Source organism: Xenopus laevis, chromosome 2L (genome assembly GCF_017654675.1).
Source record: "Xenopus laevis strain J_2021 chromosome 2L, Xenopus_laevis_v10.1, whole genome shotgun sequence".
NCBI lineage: Eukaryota > Metazoa > Chordata > Amphibia > Anura > Pipidae > Xenopus > Xenopus laevis.
The window spans coordinates 43,929,497-43,948,324 of NC_054373.1; the positions used below are offsets into that span (position 1 = coordinate 43,929,497).

Genomic DNA, 18,828 nt, shown 5'->3' on the forward strand with positions numbered 1-18,828 from the left:
TCGTTTTCCAAAGTCGTCAGAAGTTTTGTGAGGCTACTTCGGAAAACGAACCACCGCGTGTGATTAGCGCGAAAATTTTCATTTTAGCCGGCGCAGAGTCAGAAAAGGCGTTTGGGGAGATTGGTGGCCGCAAAAACGAGGTGATTAGTCGCCTGGCGACCAAATCTCCCTAAAACGCCCAGTGTGGCCTGACCCTAAAACTAAAGAACATGCTACAAACTCTAAATACTAAGCAGTTGAAGTGATGATAAAATCAATGTAAACTAGCAAAGAGATCAGGTTTTCTAATTCCTCTGAGCTATATAATTTTATTCAGAGCAACTCACCTCTGGGGCCATGTATTTCACTGTTCCAGCCTTGCCTTTAACTTTCCTCTGGCCAAACATTCCCTCTACAGCCACACCAAAGTCAGCGATCTTTATGTGTCCCTCGCCGGTCAACAGGATGTTATCCAGTTTGATGTCCCTGCAAGGAAGACATTAAGTTTTAGGAAATGCTAATGGGGTTTTAGGGAACAAACACAGGTGGTAGAAGTTGATCCCCATCCTTGAAGCCTATTAACTCCTGACTATAAAAAATCAGTGACCCTCATTATAACACCTCTTCCATGAATGCTAAAAATCCAAACATTATAGAGCAGAGGACACAGATTCCCTTTTAATGGTAGAGAGGAGAGGATAGAAGAGATGGATATGGATATATATATTGAATGTTAACAAGAAATATTGCTGATGCCCAGTGGATAGGTTAATATATGCCCAGATACAGATTGTAAGCTCTAACAGCAGAATCCTCATTACCTCTTTTATTGGTCAATATTTGTATTTCTATTCTACAGTGTTGTGACAATGCTGTGAATATATATAATAATAATAGTATCACACATGATTAATTATATCTAGGTTTAAACTCCTTGGCCCTTTCATTCTAAAATGAATACAACACTGACTGATTTTTTCCCTAATTGCAACTTTACTGCCAGTCTATAAAGTCCTCAAAGCTGAACATGTAGAAGAAGAAATAAATGTTACAGAAAAATAATAGCAGAGTATTGGATACATTTTACTTACCGATGGACAATCCCGTTGGCGTGGAGGAACTGCAGGCCGCATATGATCTCTGCTGTGTAGAATCTTTGCAAATAAAAAAAAAAAAATCAAACAAAAAGTCAGCCAGTTGGCATTCTCATACTGAATAAATACATTTCCTGATATACTCTTTGTAACATTCTTTCGTCACCACCATAAGTGTGCTTACATTGTACTATAACATCCAGTACACTAGTTACTGACCAGTGGGTCTCAGAAGCAGCACTGACCAAGAATAGCCCCATGTGAACTTCTATTGGTCAGACTCATAATAAAATATAATCATAAAACTGTGGCTTGAGGGAAAGGTTCAGGTGTGCTAGCTTGTGGTTTACCCACCAAGGCCTCACATGCTCCTTCCAAGCATAAAACCCCAAAAATGTGTTTTGCTAGTTAGGGTCCTAATGCAATTTATTAGGAGTCATTCTCAATGCCCTATGCAGTGCAAAGTGCAATAAATGACTATAATCTGGAAACATGGTCTTAGATCAACTTATAAGAAGGAACCACAGGAGAAAGGAAAAGTATTTTGCTATGTTGGCACATATTTTTTAGCAAATAGAATCCTGACCCATTTTAATCTTTCTGTATGAAACTATAGATAATTATGGAATCTCTCTCAGGTACCATTGTCCCCACATTCCTGTACATACAGTGAGTCACTTACGTTATAGCGTCCATCTTCAGTTTCCCAGTGCGCTTAATGAATTTCTCCAAGCTGTTTCCACTGGCGTACTCCATCACAATGCATGCAGCCAGCTGGTAACGGAGACAAAGAGGAAGAAAGTGAAACACAGATCATTTGGATAAACCTTGGGGTTATTTTTTTTTTTTTTGCACAATTTTCTTGGCGCTATTCTTTACCTTTGTTTGGAAAGCTGCATGCGCATGACAGAGGAATGGGCATCCAGAAGCCATCTTCAGTATTCGCACCTCCTTGGCAATAGATCTTCTATTCTCTGCTTTGTGTATCACCTTCATGGCTACAGGTTGGCTCTTGTTGGAACAAGTTGCCAACATTACCTGGCAAAGGAAGAAGAAAAGATAAATGATTAGAGGGTCCCTTCTAGGGACACAACAACTAAATGCTTCTGGGACGATTAATATGTTTGCTTCTGTGGCAATATAAATTCCAATCTGTTATTTTATAGGCTGCAAAACTAATACCTTGTAAATTAGTGGCAAATATTACTACTACTATCAGGCCTGGAACTAGTGGAAGGCACCGGTACTCTCTCCTCTTGTCACCACACCCCCAGTGTGGCCGCCCAAGGTTGCCTAGGGCATCTGGTTGAATTGGCCTGCCCCTGACTACTATTATGGCAAATAAAGTCTGTTAGGATTGGCCATATTATTAGGGCCGATTAAAAGAAACTGCTGGGTGAGAGAATATTGGATTGAATGTTTAGAGTGAAGATTTACAGCCTTTTTGGTTTAACATTTGCTAGTGCCCTGTTACAGATAAACAAAACTCACTTTTCTATTGCTCAAGACATATCCAAGGAGTAAATAAGCATTCAACCTTAAAGGGGTGCTTCACCTTTTAAGTATGTTATAGAATGGCCAATTCTAAACAACTTCATTATTTATTTTTTATAGTTTCTTCATTATTTGCCTTTTTCTTTCAAGCTGATCCCATCTAAAAAACAGATTCTCTGTAAGGCTACAAGTGTATTGGTATAGCTACTTTTAATTACTAATCTTTCTATTCAGGCCCTCTCCTATTTATATCACTTATTCAATTCAGTGCATGGTTGCTAGGGTGATGTGGAACCTAGCAACTAGATTGTTAAAATTGTAAACTGGAGAGATGGTGAGTACAAAGCTAAATAACTCAAAAACTGAAGTAAGTAATAAAAAAATGAAACCTATTGCAAAATATCTCTCTCTGCATTATACTAAAAGTAAACACAAATGGACCAAATGTAAAATTCTCCCCTTCCTGTCTTTAGCCCACACAATTTGGAAATGATTGAATTAAGGTGTCTTTTCTAGCAGCCAAATAATTCTGTCAGAACTGAAGGGCTTGAAAGGTCATTAATAAATTGAGAATTAGTGAGGCAAAAGTAAGAGTAAATCTTTGACAGTGTCCTGTTATAAAGACTCAAGTACAAGTACAATGTGCAGTTTTGCAAGGGAGGCCTGAGAGTAGCGGCTTGAACCAGTGCACTGATGTGCCAATGTTAAAGAGTGTGTATAGGCACAGATATTATTACTAATAGTGCTAAAGGACACACAAAATAGTATATGACTTTGCACTTGGGCTTACATGTGACTCTATTGCCTTTACATTTAGCCTGTACAAATCAATATAGGATCATGCATTGCATCTCACGTTTACCTCTAAGTTCAATTCCAGATAAAAACAGATAACCTTGTTGGGAATGCAATCACTTACCGTGCCAAAACCGCCATGACCCAGCACGGCATGGGTACTGTAGCTCGTGACCATCAGTTGAAGGGGCCTTTTCTCTTCAAGGCAAGGTCTTTTTTGGATGTTTCCTCCTTCTGGAAAAAAGAAATTGCAAATAGACATCAGTTGTCAGCTTGTGCTATTGTAGTATAGTGTTTAAAAGGGTTGTTCACCCTGTGGCTGCAGGGGGCCCAGGAGGTATAGTGGGCCCATGAGGCCCTAATTCATATACAGTTTCAATAAATATTAGTAAAACAAGTCAACCTCTAGACATTTTGGGGGACTGAAAAATAATTTGCTGTAGGATCAGTAATATCCAGATAGACCACTGCCTAACATTTAAATATCACAGAGAGGGAAACAGTTAACTGCTGCACATATTATGGCAAATTATTGCCACACCCCAAATACATTGATCATAAAAAACAAAACCAGAAATCATTTAAAAAGAAGTGATCCCACACAGCTTGTCTCTCTGCCTCCATTTCCCTGAAAAAATAAATCAATGATGGCACAGTGGAATGTATGGCCATCTGATTTTCCCTCTCTCCTTCAAATGAAGAAAACCTTGTCCAGCAGTGATTAGCGAGTTACAAAGCAGTGGCAGGCAGCAAGTGGGAGCCGAGAGGTACATTTAAACTGCAAAGCCTGGACTTCTCTAATGACATTCAGGACTGTCCTGCAGGGGAGTTTTGTCTGTTCCATGTGCCATGCAGATGGGTGTTTTCAGCTCTCCCTGAATTACAGTACAAATGACCCCACGTTATGTGCCCAGTATGTGCAGAGTATATACATTCTGTGACCACAGAAAAATCAAATCTCTGCTGCCATTTTATTCTTCAGAATAAGTACTTGGGAGCTCCTGACTGGAGTACAAATATGGCTGCCAATGCCATTAACATCCCTCCTCTCATCTCTACATAAGCTGCTACTGAGACACAGATATGCGTTATGTGCACAGTATGTGCAGAGTATATATATTCTATGCATTGCCTGACCACAGGCAAATCAAAACTCTGTGGCCATTTTTCCCTTCAGAATAAGTGCCTGGGAGCTCCTGACTGGAGTACAAACATGGCTGCCAATGACATCAACATCCCTCCCCTCCTCTCTATATAAGCTGCTACTGAGACACAGATACACTTGTCTGTTATTTCCGTTACACACTAGAACCTGCAGCCATTTTGCACAAATTGCCTACAAGACAAATAGGTTGGTAATGAGCAAGGGAATTCTGGGGAATTATATCTAGTTGAAAGCAATACACATATCTGTTATATGCACAGCATGTCCAGAGTTTATATATTCTATAGATTGCCTGACAACAGGCAAATCAAATCTCCACTGAGATTTTTCCCTTCAGAATCAGTGACTGGGAGCTCCTGACTGGAGTACAAATATGGCTGCCAATGCCATTAACATCCCTCCTCTCATCTCTACATAAGCTGCTACTGAGACACAGATATGCGTTATGTGCACAGTATGTGCAGAGTATATATATTCTATGCTTTGCCTGACCACAGGCAAATCAAAACTCTGTGGCCATTTTTCCCTTCAGAATAAGTTCCTGGGAGCTCCTGACTGGAGTACAAACATGGCTGCCAATGACATCAACATCCCTCCCCTCCTCTCTATATAAGCTGCTACTGAGACACAGATACACTTGTCTGTTATTTCCGTTACACACTAGAACCTGCAGCCATTTTGCACAAATTGCCTACAAGACAAATAGGTTGGTAATGAGCAAGGGAATTCTGGGGAATTATATCTAGTTGAAAGCAATAGACATATCTGTTATATGCACAGCATGTCCAGAGTTTATATATTCTATAGATTGCCTGACAACAGGCAAATCAAATCTCCACTGAGATTTTTCCCTTCAGAATCAGTGACTGGGAGCTCCTGACTGGAGTACAAACATGGCTGCCAATGACATCAACATCCCTCCCCTCTTCTCTATAGAAGCTGTTACTGAGACACAGATACACTTGTCCGTTATTTCCGTTACACACTGGCACCTGCAGCCATTTTGCACAAATTGCCTACATGACAAATATTAGCTGTGTCTCTTTTCCTTATCATTACCCAATGTTATGTGCACAGTATGTGCAGAGTATATACATTCTGTGACCAAAAAAAAATCAAATCTTCGCTTTTATTTTTCCCTTCAGAAGAAGTGCCTGGGAGCTCCTGATTGGAGTACAAACATGGCTGCCAATTACATCATCACTCCTCTCCTCTCTATATCTAGTTGTAAGCAATCAAATATCTGTAGACTGTACCATTGGGGAGGTATTTCAGAGCAGCAATATGATTGTTCAAACAAATGGGACAATAACAATGTTTATTACAGGTCTATTTACATTTACCTATGGAATACTTTTTTTTTTCTCAAGACAGTTTATGGTTTCCCCACTACCTGTAAACATTTACAGCTATCACGTCTCTACAACCCCCCCTCCACTATTATGCCAAAATAGCTGTATTCAGAAGATATTCATATACTGCACAATAAATGCAAATAATTCAATTAATTATTGAAGTATTTTTCTGTACTAAACTTTATCTTACCTTCTGATTTAGTGTAGCCCTCCATGCTTAGGGGTCTCTTCCTTGCCTCAGCTTTTTTCTTCTCTTCTTTCTTCTTTTTCTTCTTTTCTGCTTTCTTCTTTTTCTTCTTCTCTTTCTTCTTTTTCTTCTTCTCTTCTCTCATCTTTTTCATCTTCTCTTTCTTCTTTTTCTTCCTCTCTTCTTTCTTCTTTTTCTTCTTCTCTTCTTTCTTCTTCTCTTGTTCTTCTCTTGTCATGATGTTCTGATAGTGGACTTTTTTCCGCTGATGTCCTTGCTCATCAACATCTCTCTTTCTCTTCATCTCGATGTTGCTGTTGATCTTCCCATTTGCCACTTTCTTCACCCTTTCTTCAGACATAATGTCACAGCTAAGGGTCTGGAATGGGGTCTTCTTCATACTCCTGGCTGGAGGAACACAATCTAAAGGAATGTTGTACTCCACGGGTGAAATATTCGCCATTTTCACTCTGAAAAATATCCCAGGTAAAAGTCGCTCTGCTCTGGTCTGAGAACAAATCCCAACTGAATAACTGCCACAGTGATGTGATCAGCTGACCTCAGTAACCAACTGCCAAAGTGGCATGTGCACCTGCCTGCAGTCAACAAGTACCGCAGTTCTGTGCCATTTACAGTATAACACCATAGGCCCATATTGAAGCCTGGTACAGAACAGCAGGGTAGAAAGATTCTAGTAACTGAAGCCAGTGTTACATGTCAATATGTATAAACAGAGTAAAATCTCACTTGCAATACTATCTTCAAAATATTATATTTCCATAATACTGCTAATTGTGGGCTCTATGAATGCACCATGGTTGTGTATAATGTAAGTAATGGTATTTACAATTCTCTTTATAGTGAATACGCCAGTAGTATATAATAGAGAATAATATTGGCATGGTTAAGTCAAATATAACAAAGGAAGCTGGAATCAAGCAGAATAACTGCACCAATGCTTTTTTCCACACAACCAGTTATCCTGCTTGGTTCCAGCTTCCTTTGTTACATGGGATGAAACCAGTGGGAGGCATTAGAATAGGACATGGTATAGAAGATTCCAATGGGTTTTTGCCATGAGGCACAGTAAGAACATTGATGCAGGCGACACTTTAGCCACCCCTGGTGACTGAACAGGGACCCCAGAACCATTTAGTATATATAGGCACCCTTGGGTATATATTTAATATATATAGGTACTATGGCTGAGATGTCAAGTGCTAATTACTTAATAGATCCCATTTAAAATTAATATTTAAACCATTTTATGGCGCCCTCTAGGTGTTAAGGGGTGGTTCATCGTGAAATCAGGGTCACTTTAAGGCAGAGATGGGTAATCAATGATTTATCAAATCTATTAATTGCACGTTATAATATACTTTTCCATATTGTTGGTGTATTATTTCAAAACAATATGTATTGTTTTATATCCTGTATATAACAATATGTGGGTGAGGTTCTCCTTTAATTTGCTTTGTATAAAAACAAGTTGAGTGTTACGAGAAGTGCAAGGAATGGAGTGTAGTCATCCTAAAATCACTGGTGTCAGAAACCTCTAAGAAGCTAAAAACAATAATAAGGGAATTTTTCGCATATATTTTACTTGCCAAAAAGTTATCTAAAGCATAAAGGTTATTAAATAAATAGGAATAAGCTATTAAAATATAAATCAAATACCCTGAATAGATTTGGGATCTGAACAATATTAAAAATGTTAATACAGACTAGCATAGTTAGCATAGCATGCCATTGCCCTAATGCTACTCTATCAGAAGCATTAAACCTCGCCTCTATAGATAACATCTATTCAAGTGTTTTTAATGACATTAAAGGGGTTGTTCACCTTTGAGTTAACCTTTAGTATGATGTAGCGAGTGGTATTCCAAGGCCATTTTCAATTGGTTTCAATTGTTTTTTCTGTGGTTTCTGGATAATGGATACCATACCCGTATGTTCCATCACAAAGTGCTGGCTCTTTCTGAAAGCACATGATAAGGCACAATGCACTGAGAAGGCTGCCTACACACCAATATTACAACAACAAAAAATACATCTGTTGGTTCAGGAATGAAATGTTATATTGTAGAGTGAATTATATGTAAACAGTGTAATTTAGAAATAAAAACTCACCATAAAAATCATTTTAATTCCTTTAAATGCTTACAATATTGTTGCATTCGGTCAGGGTCAAGAAAAACCCGACCCAAACATCACTATTGTGCCCCCTCCTCTTTCTTACCCTTTTGCATCCTTATACACCCCACATAGATATTATTGTGGTCACCCTGCTCAGCTGACCATTCAGCTTGTTATGTACATTAAGACATGCATTTATATCTGTCTGTATTTGTACCTTTTGGCCACCCCTGGTTAATTGCTACCTATGGCAAGGTTCTCATTACATTTCAGAAACAGCAACATCTTTCCCCTTCTGAGACAAATTGAAGATTAAAAAAATAAGAAAAGTAGAAAAATATAAATATTTACCTGAAGTCAATTATTCAACTTCCAGAATCCATCTACAGCTTTGGGCCTTTCAACTTCCCATGGTGGGCTTGACAAACAGGGGTAGAAGTAGGGGTTAACAGTAGAAGCATCTGCCTAGAATGAAACCCATACTAAGAAAAAGTTGTGGTTCAACATTCCAGAAAATTGGTTTATAACAGCACACTATTTGAGAGGCTTACCATTAGACTTGCCTCTTCTCGTTTCAACTTCCAGCATCCATCTACAGCTTTGGGCCTTTCAACTTCCCATGGTGGGCTTGATAAACAGGGGTAGAAGTAGGGGTTGACAGTAGAAGCTTCTGCCTAGAATGAAACCGTACTAAGAAAAAGTTGGGTTCAAAATTTCAGAAAATTGGTTTAACACAGCACGGTATTTGAGAGGCTTACCATTAGACTAGCTTCTTGCCTCTTCTCACCCTTTAAGTGTCGGCTGGTCTGTGCCCCTTTCTAACTCCTCTGACAGGGGGGTAATGGGGTGGTGAGACAGCGAGGATTGCTACACTTGCCTTGGGTGCAAAAGCCCCTGCTGACAAAGAAGGAGTTTGAACCTGAATGTAAAATATACCTAAAGAAAGCCGGCTTCCGACTTTATAGCTGCACGCCTGCTCTCCCCTTTTGTGACATCATCAGCAGGGCTGGTCGGCGCGGGTCTATAAATGGAGCCCGGAAGTGGAGCCCGGGGCGGGTGGGCGTGGGCTGAGTGAGGGCGGGTCAGGGTCAAGACAGTGAGGATTGCTTTGAGTGTCGGCTGGTCTGTGCCCCTAACTAACTCCTCTGTGCCCCTTTAAGTGCATCTTCTCCAACATGAACATCCCCAACATGGCCAGTCTTTCCTCATAGCTAAGATTTTCCATACCTTTTACCTCCCTAGTTGGCCTTCTCTGGACCCTCTCTAATTCAGTAATGTCCTGTTTTCCAACCCTTTAAGGCCCCACTGGGCTGGTGGAATTTTTAACTCTTTAAAGAAGAGGAGTGCTGGCCCAGGGTAAGCAATTAGTCATTAGATATGTCTAACAAACCAAGGCTTTCCCTTTAATTAATCACTTGTCAGCTCATCAAGCTCAACCCCTCCAAATATATCCCAGCACCATAACTACACACCCCCACTGAAACTATATATACCAACATCTACATTAATTGACTTGTCTTGCTACATGCAGGAGCTGTGATTCTAACTTACAAACTGAAATATAAAAACTCTAGATAACTAAATTTAAGTCTTGTGATTTACGGTAATTTACATTTATTCAGGACATGACTATTTTATTCAGAAAGAGGCAAAGGTAATGGGGACAAAGTTACATTTACAACTTGGGTACTACAAAGTCATGTTCAAAGGACAAGTCAACATATTGCAGGGGTTAAGACTTTTTCATTTTTGCTCATTTATTGTTGCTTCGCCTGAAATTGTGGATGAATACTTTTGTTTCTTGTGTGTGTCTGAAAAAAGTATAAACACTTCATGTTTAATCAGGGTTACCCCAACACATGTGCATGCACCTATCAGGGAGGGAAAGGGGCAAAAACCTTGAATACTATTTTGACAGAAGAACAACATTAATTATTCAAGTTTCTCATTAAAAGACAGAATGTAAAAAGGTGGAATTTTATTTAAAAAAAAAATGTATTGCCCTCCCTAATTACACTCTTGGGTGCCAGAGATCACACCTGCACCTGGCTGTATATATATATCATATAATCTCTTAAATCACAAGAAAAGTAAAATACATTGAATAGAAATAAAAGTCAGAACACTGATCACTTGACAGGCCATTTTGTGCCCACACTTCTGGTAATGAGCGTCCTTTTGCTTGTGGAGTTGTGGAGCCAATGCAATCCCATAGTTGCCGGTTAGATCTGCCAGTTTATCAGTATGTCCCAAGTTTCCGGCAGCTGAGCAGTTTGCAGAGGTTGCTTAAAGTAAACTGAGCCCAGTAACTACCCATGTAGAACTTCTGAAGATTTCATTTAATTAAATCCAAATGATTGCAGGTATCCATGATATTAAAGGGCAACATTGGGAACCAACTACAAAACCACATTGGCCGATCAATCAAAGGTCGGCAAAGAATCCCCTTTCCTTTCCACATTCATTGGTCAGTGAAAAAAAAAATTGAGGTTCCAGGAAATTTTTCAGGTATTTTATGATTTGAAATAAAATTGTCTGGGTCGAAGGAATATCCCATAAAATTGCATTAGACTACACTTACACAGCATAAAAATGATTCTAGAATATTGGCAGATGCGCTTAATCTCCTCCAACTGGCAGTGGGAAAAAATATTCAGGACGCGTATGGAAAGTAATACATCTTATTTCCACTGGCAATTTACATGAATGTCGGTAGGAAGGCAACTTTTGGACGTTTTGTCGGAAATTAAGGGGTGACAATAGATCCCAGCTGCCAGGGTCTGGCAAAAAGTTTTTTAGAATATTTCAGAAAAGCTTTCACAGAGACGTCCACCTCTTCTGATCTGGGTGATATTTGGCCTTGCCCAGAGCATGTCCTAGTCAAACACTAACCACAATCTTTGCCCCCCCCCCCATACCCACTTCTACATCAGTAGTGGACTCTAAAAAAACCCCGGGAGAGTTGACAGGTCTGCATAAATAGAAAAATCAACAGAATGGGACAACATTACGCCCCAGTGTATTATAACTGTGCTGATGTCATCAGGTTAATGTCACCACAGTGTGACCCTGTAATTGAGCTGACAGTGATGTCATCAATGAGCAAAATCTTAGCAGCCAGCGTGTAACTAGTGTAACTCAGTGCTGGATTCTCTTGGTGTGACTGCAGTTCAGTTCTTTAACAGTGCGAAAAGGACAATATAGAGGGATTGATTTTCTTAGATGAAGAATTTGGATGGAGAAACACTAAAGTCCATAATTAGAAATGCTAGGAATAACAGATTGAGAAGATCAAATATTTTTTATTGCATTAAGTGTGAAATTTGGCTATTTGGACTATTGCTATGACTATTTGCTACAAAGGCCCTTCAGGCATTGAAGGGAATCAGGGGGTCCCACTGACATTGCTGCTGTACCCACATAATACTGGGGATGGGCCTTTCCACCACCCACCGGCTCGCTGAACACTCACTATCCGCTCTTTTACAATAAACTGTAAATACTTTTTTTTTTTGCAACTCTGCTTTAGGCAAATAGAAAGGCACAAAGCATTTTAAGGTCCAGTCTTTTTTACACACAGTTAAATACATTTCAGAAGCGCTTTCAGCATTTTCCCATGGGCTGCAATTTGCATATGTCTATAATAATAATAATAATAATAATAAAATAACCCCGAATTCCAAGCTGGTAAAGCAAAAGAACAACAAAACCCACATGACTACAGTCCGTACAAATGGAAGGATCTTGGGGAGGGAGGGGCATAAAAGTCGTACACAAGAAACATAGAACTTATAAAGCTTGTAAACAGACAATCTGAAATACATTTTATTCATGGAAAAAAATATCGTCAGTAAAAAGTACCACTCTGAAGTGCACTGCCTGAGTTTATTCATTAGCAGTTCTCTCTCTGCGCCGGAGCACCAGACAGACTGGGAGCAATACCATGCAGTTCCCTCTGGCACCCGAGCGGTTAAGGAGGAACACTTCAGCACGAGCTGGAAATAAAGTTGTCACATGTGCCACATTATAAATATCACAAAGGAGTCTCTGATAGGTGGAGCTGCTGCTGTTGTGCTTTCCGCTTGTTTGAGGCAAATCTGAAGACATTTGGCACCAAGTTCTGTTGGCTGATGGGTTAGGACAAGTTTCATTCGAGGACTTGCAGCGGATACAATGACTCCTTCTCTTTGTTCATCGTCTTATTTGGATTGTAGAGATTTCTTAATCTCATTGACGTCCATCTACAGAGGAGGGAAAGAAGACATTGTATTTCAGAGAGGAATATATCACAACACTGCAAGAGGCCATAGTTACAATGCAATGCACAGCTTTTGTACATGTCAATGCATCCAAGTTGATTTTTTTTCAAGCAGATCTGCACTAGTGATGTGCGGGCCGGCCCGGGACCCATTGGTTTACCCATGAGTTGGGCGGGTTTGGGTTAGCTGCCACATCTAATCTTCCCTGCCCGCAAACTAAAACTGCTGGCTTTGCGCTCCTCCATTTATAGTGACGTCCTTGCGGGGCGGGTGTAGGCCTTTAAATGGAAAAGCCAAGCCCGGTTAGGGTCGGGTGCTGGTACTACAGCAACACTGTATTCACAATGGCCAGCAGAATAAGGCAAAGTGTGCATTATTCATATTTTTATCTGGCGCAAAGTGCAGACTGAAGCTTGATCCCAGACACAAATGAGTTTACAATGAGCTCTACGGGGTGAAATGTTGCCCCTGTGTCTCAGTAAATTATCTTTTTAGTCTTTAAAGGGACAAAAGCAGCAATGCATGTTAGACCTGTTAGATTTTTCAGCATAGTCAATATAAGGTTTTTATTTTATAGCAAAAAAGGGAAAGTTGTGCTCACCAATAATTTTTAAACCATTAAGCAGGGGTGCAATGAGGCTGTGACCACAACATTCATACAGACAAATACAAGAGTCCTCTGCACTCAACCCATTAGCAATATATTAAGGACACTGATACTTGAGCCTTAACCTACTAAAAAATGGCTTAACTTTAAACAAAATAGGGATTGTTTGTCCATACATCGCAATACACTCAAGCTGGCCAACTACATCAAAGTCATTCCCAGTCCGGCCAGTCCCACACATACCTGCATCTGATTCATCAAGAGTTCTACCACTTCATAATACATCCTACGCAGGGACCAAGCTTCATCTGCAATTTGCTTTCAAGTTTAAAACTCCCAAAATTGGCTTTTTATTTTTAGGTTTTTATTTTAGGGGAAAGTCAAAAAGTGGGAGACTTGGCTACTACTACAGGGGCTATAGTGGCATTTCTAGGAGAACAATCAGAAGTGCCAGACCCCCTTAGCAAAAGCAACAAGTGCAGTAACCATTAAAATACACACAGTCACAAGGTTTCCTATAAGAACTCACCTGTAATCTCAGTCGTATCTTTTTCTCTTCATCTAGTTCAGAAAGCAGTTGTTTGATCTCCTTCCTGTAACACAAATAGCATGTTTTTAAAAACAATATACATGGAGTCACGTGATTTCTGCAACGCAAAGCAAAATGGAAAGTGACCAAGTTCCTATTAGGGTCAAGGAGAGAGCATGGGATGCCTGAAAATGAGACACTGAGACACCTGCTTAATGGAAGAAATTCCTGTACGGGGAGAGCTAAAAATGAAGACAGAAATCCTACTGTAAGAGATCAGGACTGATTGAACAAGGAGACTCAAGGACATAAGAAAGCTTAGCAGGCACAGGCAAACAAAATAACTTTTATATGACATACATATATAGGTCCTGACCTATACAGAATAAAAGTCAGTGTCCCTTTAAGCAGGAGAATTAGTAAAAAGGGGAACTTACTTCTGTTGGTCTTTCATGGTTTCAATGATAGATCTCAGCTCCTTGACCTGTGACTGTAACTCTTCTAACGGCGACTGACTATGATCAGCTTTCTGTCTTGTTTCTGCACTAGAGAAGGATGGAGAGTTCGACCGGTGGCTGCCAGCGGCAACTGTATGGAATGCTGATGGTGCTCCGGATGCCCCATGAGAAAAACTGACACTGGCAATCAAGCCTCCTGGCTTGGGTGGCAAAACAGTTCTGTGATCTGGCATCTGGGAAATAAGTAGAATTCTCTTTAGTTCTGCCCTTCTGTCAAAAGCCATGAAAAGTGGACTAAGTCCAGATTGAAATTGTAATGCCTTTTACCCACAATGCAACACTGCATTGAGTGCATCGAAAAATCGAGTGTATTAACAAGTAATTCTCATGTTTATAATTATAAGCCCTAATATCTTAGGGCTAACCTTGGTATATGTGTCTAAAATCATTGTGTAATGTGTAGTACAATTTTAATGAAAGGTTCATATGTGTGTGTCTGTATGTATTTGCATAGTTTGTGTGTTTGTATGTATTTGCATAGTTGTGTGTTTGTATGTATGTGCGTGTGTGTGTGTGTGTGTATGTGTGTGCGTGTGTAATTATGTATCTGTTTACAAAGAGGGGCACAAACTGCCAACAATGAACTTGATTGAAGTTTGTCTTTTCCAGCCCAAGTAATGTTTATAACTGCTCAAAGTTTGGACAGCAGCACATAATATTATATAAATAATAGTCTTTATTGGCTCCACATTAAAAACAGGCAAGAGTATCAAGGCCTTATTGTTGCCTATGATTAAACGCATAACTGAACCAAATGCGCCAGACCTTGATCCTCTTGCCTGTATTTAAGGTGGAGCCAATACAGACTATTATTTTACTATAATTGGATTATGTGCTGCTGTCCAAACCTTGAGGAGTACATTTGAGCTATTGGGGAAGCCTGAGGACTGTGCAGGATCTACAAATACAGACGGTGAGCTGGGAGTGGCTATTCTTTGCATGGCCTATTCCTTTAAGGTTTGTTACTATGTCGTCTGCACTTTCCAAAAGTTGGCATAAGTTCAAGAAGATTAAACAAAAAGTAGTCCTTAAATAAAGTACCGGCACACTAACAGCATGCGTGATAATTAGGAAACAGGCTGCCAACCCACTCAATTAAAACATTTTTTAATAACAATGAATAAAAATCCAATTAGAAAACAGCATACATTATATCTAGTTTATCCATGGGTATTATATGACACCTAATGCCTTTATAACAACCAAATATGTATACAGTGTACTGGGAGAGAAAGATGAGTTTGTAGGGCCGAGACTGGAGCCTAATACCATAAATAGGGATATGTTGGTGTCTCTCTATGCCTCAAATAAATTGCTATAGCTCTCCCCAAAGACAGACCTACACCAAATGTACAGCCACATGAAAACAGGCTGTGAAATGCACATGGGAAGCAAGAGAATGTTTAGGGCCATGAAGACCAAATTGCTGCAACTGAATGAGAAGAGATGCTTTATACCATAACTTGAAACAAATCTCTCTGTCCCTCAAATGGATTTCTGTCACTCTCCCCAAACACACACACACCAATTGGGAGCAAGAAAATAAGTGTGTTTGGGGAGAAGAATAGTGATCCATTTAAGCGACAGACTATAGGTACATTGGCCGGGGGGTTCCAGAATATGATACAAGGTATACCCTAAATCTAGAACAAGCCTATAAAAACAGTTTCCCTTTGTGGGAAGGCTGGTACCTATCCTATGTAAGTAGAGAAAGGCTAGCACTAATTAAAGCGATGGGGACAGCATGTAGAATTTCACTTACTTGTGATGTTGTGGCAGATCTAGATGTTTTCTTGGAAGCCTCTATTGCTCTCTGTGCCAAGGCTGCAAGTTCATCCTTCTCTTCCTCTGGGCTTGGGAAATCAAAGAAATCTGGACTAGATAGGGAAGACTGCAAAATGTAGAAAAAATATATTGTGAATATTTCATCCTGCTTTAATATACTGTATATATTGTATATCTGTGACCATTATCTTCTTTCTATCGGACCCATTGGAAATGCTCATAATCTTGAATAAAACAAAATACAGGGGGCTGGCAATGCGGTGCTGCATAGTACAAGTATTACTGTAATTAAAGGTGAATGTTGACAGCTTTAGTACTGGTTTGGCAGGAATACTAGCAGAAGTCTATGTGCCTAATCCTGCAAGTGAAACCAGCTGCCGTATTAGACTACTGTTAAAGGGCATTGACTCAAAGGATGAAAACAAAATGTTTACTATTTGTGGGTCCCTGGTAAAGCCTCAATTTGAGTTTGGAGTGAAGTGTTTTGGCATCCAGACATATATTAATGAGCTGGAGAGAGTGCAGAGACGTGCAACTAAATTGGTTAAAGAGATGCAAGAGTTCAATTATTAGGTTAGGCTGTTGAGACATGATTACTCTTTACAAGACCAGTGGTTTGGGGATCTTTTTCCCATAAAAAGGATCAACACAACGGAGGCCACCCCTTTAGACTAGAGCAGAGATCCCCAACCAGTAGCTTGTGAGTAACATGTTGGTCTCCAACCCCTTGGATGTTGCTCCCAGTGACCTCAAAGCAGGAGCTTATTTTTGAATTCCAGGCTTGGAGGCAAGTTTTGGTTTCATAAAAACCAGGTGTACTGCCAAACAGAGCCTCAATGTAGGTTGACAATCCGCATAGGGGCTACCAAATGGCCAATCACAGAACTTATTTGGCACCCCAAGAACATTTTTCATGTTTGTGTTGCTCCCCAACTCCTTTTACTTTTGAATGTTGCTCCCGGGTTCAAAAGGTTGGGGATCCCTAGACTAGAGGAACAGAGCATTTATTTGAAGCAGCAGAGGTGGTTCTTCACAGTGATGTTGATGATGGCAGATTTTATTAATTCCTTTAAAAGGTTTTCTTGGAGAAACATAATACCATAGGCTATTGTGATACTAAAATCTACAATTAGTGTAGACATTGGTATATATAGTTTATAACGACAAAATTCAGCAAATAGACGGCACTTCTGGACAAAATTTATTTTGGCAAAACTGCTGGGAAAGGCCTAATGCGTTTTGGGATCAATTCCCTTAATCATAGGCTCTTTTTTTGTTTTTTTACTGACAGTATATAGTTTATATATGAGAGTGTATAGGTAGGTCAGTATAGGTTTGTATAGACATATGCACTGAGTTATGTGCACTGAGGATTATTTGGAAGGGCTGAAAGGTCTTTTTTCTACCCAGTTTAACCTATTATAAGTTTCATTACCTGGACCATTCAACTTGTAGGGGAATTGCATGAGAATATTTATCTTGTGATGCATAATCTGTATTACAAAGGTTTTTAGTATGAGGTACATATGCATGAAAAGACCAGTACACTTGGAATGCATGAAGTCACAAAGTAGTATTCTGGAACACTTCCAGGGCCCAGATCCACACCCTGCGCTGGTTTTCTTCCCCCAGCTGCGACCTCCCCTATACGCGGCAAAACCACATTGCGTGTGCGATTGCGCGTTGTAGGGGGGTCAGTCCGGAGGAGGGCCCTGAAACTGGAGCCACAGTCCGACCCCGAACAGTTCCTTCCATCCCCATAGGTAACAGCTTCAGCAAGGAGCAGAAGTACCTTCCATTACAGCTTGTTCTAAGCAGGCAAAAGTTGTGAAGAAATCTCTGTCAGAGCTCCCTTTGGCATTTTGTGAATACAGCAGGCAAGCTATGTTTGCTGACTTAACGTAAAAGTTTTATACAGTCCCAACCTGGAGGATTCTAAACACCTTTGTAAAAACACAATTTGGCCATGTAAAAACTGCACCATGATTAATTTGAAACTGAAAGTGCTCTATAGCCCCAAAAGGTACGCTTCTCGCAACTTGTGCAATTTACATTTTAAGCCTTGTTTTAGATATTAGTAGTTTTAAATTGCTAATATATGGCTGTTGCCTCAGCAGCTCAACCACAGAGTTTCTATGTTAAGAGTTACAGGTGTAGATGAATATGCAGATGGTGTCTCCAGTGAGGCGCAGCTTTGCATACTCATAGACTATACAGAAAGAATATGATTATATGATATGATATAGTCTGGTTGCCCAGCTACAATACAACAGGACCTTCACTATTACTATACAGAAGGGAAAGACATACCGATGTCAGTGACTGGGATGGAGGACGTCTCCCACTGGATTTAGGTCTTGATGCAGTCGGATGACTTAGTTTTTCTCCCACTGTCACAACTGAATCAAAACCTTCTACATCTGCAAGATAAAAAGCAATGCCTGCATTCAGATTTATGCTATATATTAAGCATAACGACAGGACAAGATAGGATACACAAGGTTTTAGTATGATCAGTATTCATCAAGTTGGAAATAACCAGGGATGCACCGAATCCAGGATTCCGTTCGGGATTCGGGCTTTTTCAGCAGGATTCGGCCAAATCCTTCTGCCCGGCCGAACCAAATCCGAATCCTAGTTTGCATATGCAAATTAGGGGTGGGCAGGGAAATCACATGACTTTTTGTCACAAAACAAGGAAGTAAAAAAGGGTTTCCCCTTTCCAGGATTCGGATTTGGTTCGGTATTCGGCAGAATCTTTTGCGAAGTATTCGGGGGTTCGGCCAAATCCAAAATAGTGGATTCGGTGCATCCCTAGAAATAATACAATACATATAAAGTGTTGTGCCACTTCTGAACAAAGTTAATGACCACCAAGAATTAAACACACATTACTTTTCTCCACCGTAAGAATTCATTTAACAG

General features: G+C 39.9%; 3 protein-coding genes across 3 annotated transcripts; all 3 read right to left on the bottom strand.

The window, feature by feature from the left end:
• Positions 1–178: 178 nt before the first annotated feature.
• Positions 179–1,908, bottom strand: LOC121399637 (protein kinase C delta type-like). The gene is made up of 3 exons (XM_041581180.1): positions 1,756–1,908; positions 1,071–1,133; positions 179–465 (listed from the first exon to the last, which is right to left on the bottom strand). The coding sequence occupies exons 1-3, from the start codon at positions 1,827–1,829 to the stop codon at positions 309–311; spliced, it is 294 nt and encodes a 97-aa protein (XP_041437114.1). The 5' UTR covers positions 1,830–1,908; the 3' UTR covers positions 179–308.
• On the bottom strand, positions 1,908–6,188 carry LOC121399702 (serine/threonine-protein kinase N2-like). Its single transcript, XM_041581238.1, has 3 exons — positions 6,073–6,188; positions 3,487–3,596; positions 1,908–2,111 (listed from the first exon to the last, which is right to left on the bottom strand). Exons 1-3 carry the CDS (start codon positions 6,095–6,097, stop codon positions 1,908–1,910), a joined length of 339 nt encoding a protein of 112 aa, XP_041437172.1. The 5' UTR covers positions 6,098–6,188.
• A 5,299-nt stretch (positions 6,189–11,487) lies between these two features.
• On the bottom strand, positions 11,488–18,422 carry LOC121399884 (SH3 domain-containing kinase-binding protein 1-like). Its single transcript, XM_041581796.1, has 5 exons — positions 18,214–18,422; positions 15,881–16,009; positions 14,038–14,291; positions 13,601–13,664; positions 11,488–12,446 (listed from the first exon to the last, which is right to left on the bottom strand). Exons 3-5 carry the CDS (start codon positions 14,289–14,291, stop codon positions 12,405–12,407), a joined length of 360 nt encoding a protein of 119 aa, XP_041437730.1. The 5' UTR covers positions 15,881–16,009; positions 18,214–18,422; the 3' UTR covers positions 11,488–12,404.
• Between the last annotated feature and the right edge of the window lie 406 nt (positions 18,423–18,828).